The sequence below is a fragment of the Orycteropus afer genome, unplaced genomic scaffold (genome assembly GCF_000298275.1).
Source record: "Orycteropus afer afer isolate SDZICR_OR568_19922 unplaced genomic scaffold, OryAfe1.0 scaffold00070, whole genome shotgun sequence".
NCBI lineage: Eukaryota > Metazoa > Chordata > Mammalia > Tubulidentata > Orycteropodidae > Orycteropus > Orycteropus afer.
The window spans coordinates 4563032-4565232 of NW_006921657.1; the positions used below are offsets into that span (position 1 = coordinate 4563032).

The following is a 2201-nucleotide window of genomic DNA, read 5'->3' on the forward strand; positions in this document are numbered from 1 at the left end:
GAGAGAATGGCTAGACTTTGTCTCGCATGCTTTGGTCATGTTGTCAGAAGGGACCATTCCCTGGAGAAGGATATCTTATTTGGTAAAGTGGAGGGTCAACGAAACAACAAATGGATTTACACAGTGGCTGTAGTGATGGGCTTAGGTATAGCAAGGTTTGGGAGGCTGGCACAGGACCAGGCAGCGTTTTGTTCTGTTGTACACGGGGTCACTATGAGTCGGAGCTGACTTGACGGCACCTAACCACAACAACAACAGCAAGGGAAACCAGTTAATACTACTGTTATTCAGATTTAAGCAGCAACCCCTAAAGCCAAAGATGAAGAAATTGAAGATTTTTACCAACTTCTGCAAACATACAATCAGGATGTATTGATTATTACTGGTGTTTGGAATGTGAAAGTTGGAAACAAAGAAGAAGCATCAGTAATTGAAAAATACGGCCTTAAGGGGTGATAGAAATGATGCCAGAGATCGCATGATAAAATTTTGCAAGACCAGTGATTTATTCATTGTAAAAACCTTTTTTTCAGCAGTATAAATGGCAACTTTACATGTAGATCTGACCAGACAGAAAACAGAAGAATGAAATTGAATACATCTGTGGAGAAAGACATTGGAGGAGCTCAGTCTCATCAGTCAGAAGGAGGCCGGGGTCTGACTATGGAACAAACCATCAATTGCTCATATGCAAGTTTTAGTTGAAGCTGAAGAAAATTAAAATAAATCTATAAGAGCCAAGTTATAACCTTGAGTATAAACCAAAAAAACTCCAAACTCACTACCATTGAGTTGATTCCAACTCATAGTGACTCCCACTGGGTTTCCAACTCTGTAAATCATTATGGAAGCAGACTGCCTCTTTTTTTTTTTTTTCCCTTAGAGTGGCTTGTGGGTTTGAACCACCAAGCTTTTGGTCAGCAGCCAAATGCCTTAATCACTACACCACCAGAGATCCTTGTAACCTTGAGTATATCCCACCTGAATTTAGAGACTATCTCAAGAGTAGATTTGACATACTGAATAATGGGCAAAGATAAGACAAGTTATGGGATAATGTCAAGGACATCATATATGAAAAAAAGCAAAAGGTTATTAAAGACAGGAAAGAAAGAAAAGAGCAAAATGAATGTCAGAAGATACCCTGAAACTTGCTCTTGAATGTAGGGTGGCTAGAGGGTCAGTGAAAACGAGGAAGACCTTCGATGAGATGGATTGACACAGTGCAACAAAGGGCTCAAGTACAGGAAGGATTGTGAGAATGGTGCAGGACTGGGCAGTGTTTCGTTCTGTTGTCCACAGGGTTGCTGTGAGTTGGAACTGACTCAATGGTACCTAACAACAGCAACAGAATTTTTGGGTCATGTGGTAATTCTGTATTAAACTTTTTGAGAAACCACCAAATCAATTTCCACAGTAGCTGCGTATTTCACATTCCCATCAGCAGTGTATAAAGGTTTGTATTGTGGCTTTTGAACTCATTTTTTTTTTTTACTTTATCAGCATGACTTAAGGAGATTCTGCTTTTCAACTTCATTCTGCTTGGATTGAATTCCTTGGTAGCTTTCTTATCCTTGGCATTGTCCCAAGTTCAGATTTATGTACACGAACAGGCTTGCTTTAACTCCCTAGAGATGACAGTGTCAAGAAGTCACTTGTTTCACAAGCATTTGGTGGTGGGCACACTAACACTGTTTTCTTTGCTTGCAGTGATCACTGGCCAGCATCGAAATGGTGTCATCTCAGCCCGAACTCGGATTGATGTTCTTTTGCATACTTTTAGAAGGAAGCAACCCTTCACTCACTTCCTTGCTTTTTTCCTAAATGAAGCTGAGGTTCAGGAACGATTCCTGAAATTCCAGGAGGAAGTACTGGAGAAGTGCTCCATGGTAAGCAGTAAACAAAACAAAGCAAAAAGCTGAAAATAAAAGTCAGATATACAGAAGGATACAAAAATGGTTCATAATTCAAACAATAGAAGGACACAGACCTCTTTCTCCACCAAAAAGGGTTACTATTTCGGATGTGTTTTTTTTATAATTTTTAACTGAAAAAAATACATGGACATATTAGTATATGTCTCTGTATTTTATAGAAGAAATATCCTTAAAAAATTTCAAGACACAAAAGGCTCATCCTTTTAAGTCCATTGTTGTGTACCTTGTGGGTAGCATTGTGAATCTGATGACATCTATAGTCTT

The 2201-nt window shown here is 39.0% G+C and overlaps 1 protein-coding gene across 1 annotated transcript in view; it reads left to right on the plus strand.

The window, feature by feature from the left end:
- Nucleotides 1–2201, plus strand: part of ASCC1 (activating signal cointegrator 1 complex subunit 1) — a 220346-nt gene that overhangs the window by 15704 nt on the left and 202441 nt on the right. The window contains exon 4 of the mRNA XM_007940643.2: nt 1711–1889. Coding sequence (XP_007938834.1) covers nt 1711–1889 — 179 coding nt within the window. The remainder of the gene's footprint in view (nt 1–1710; nt 1890–2201) is intronic.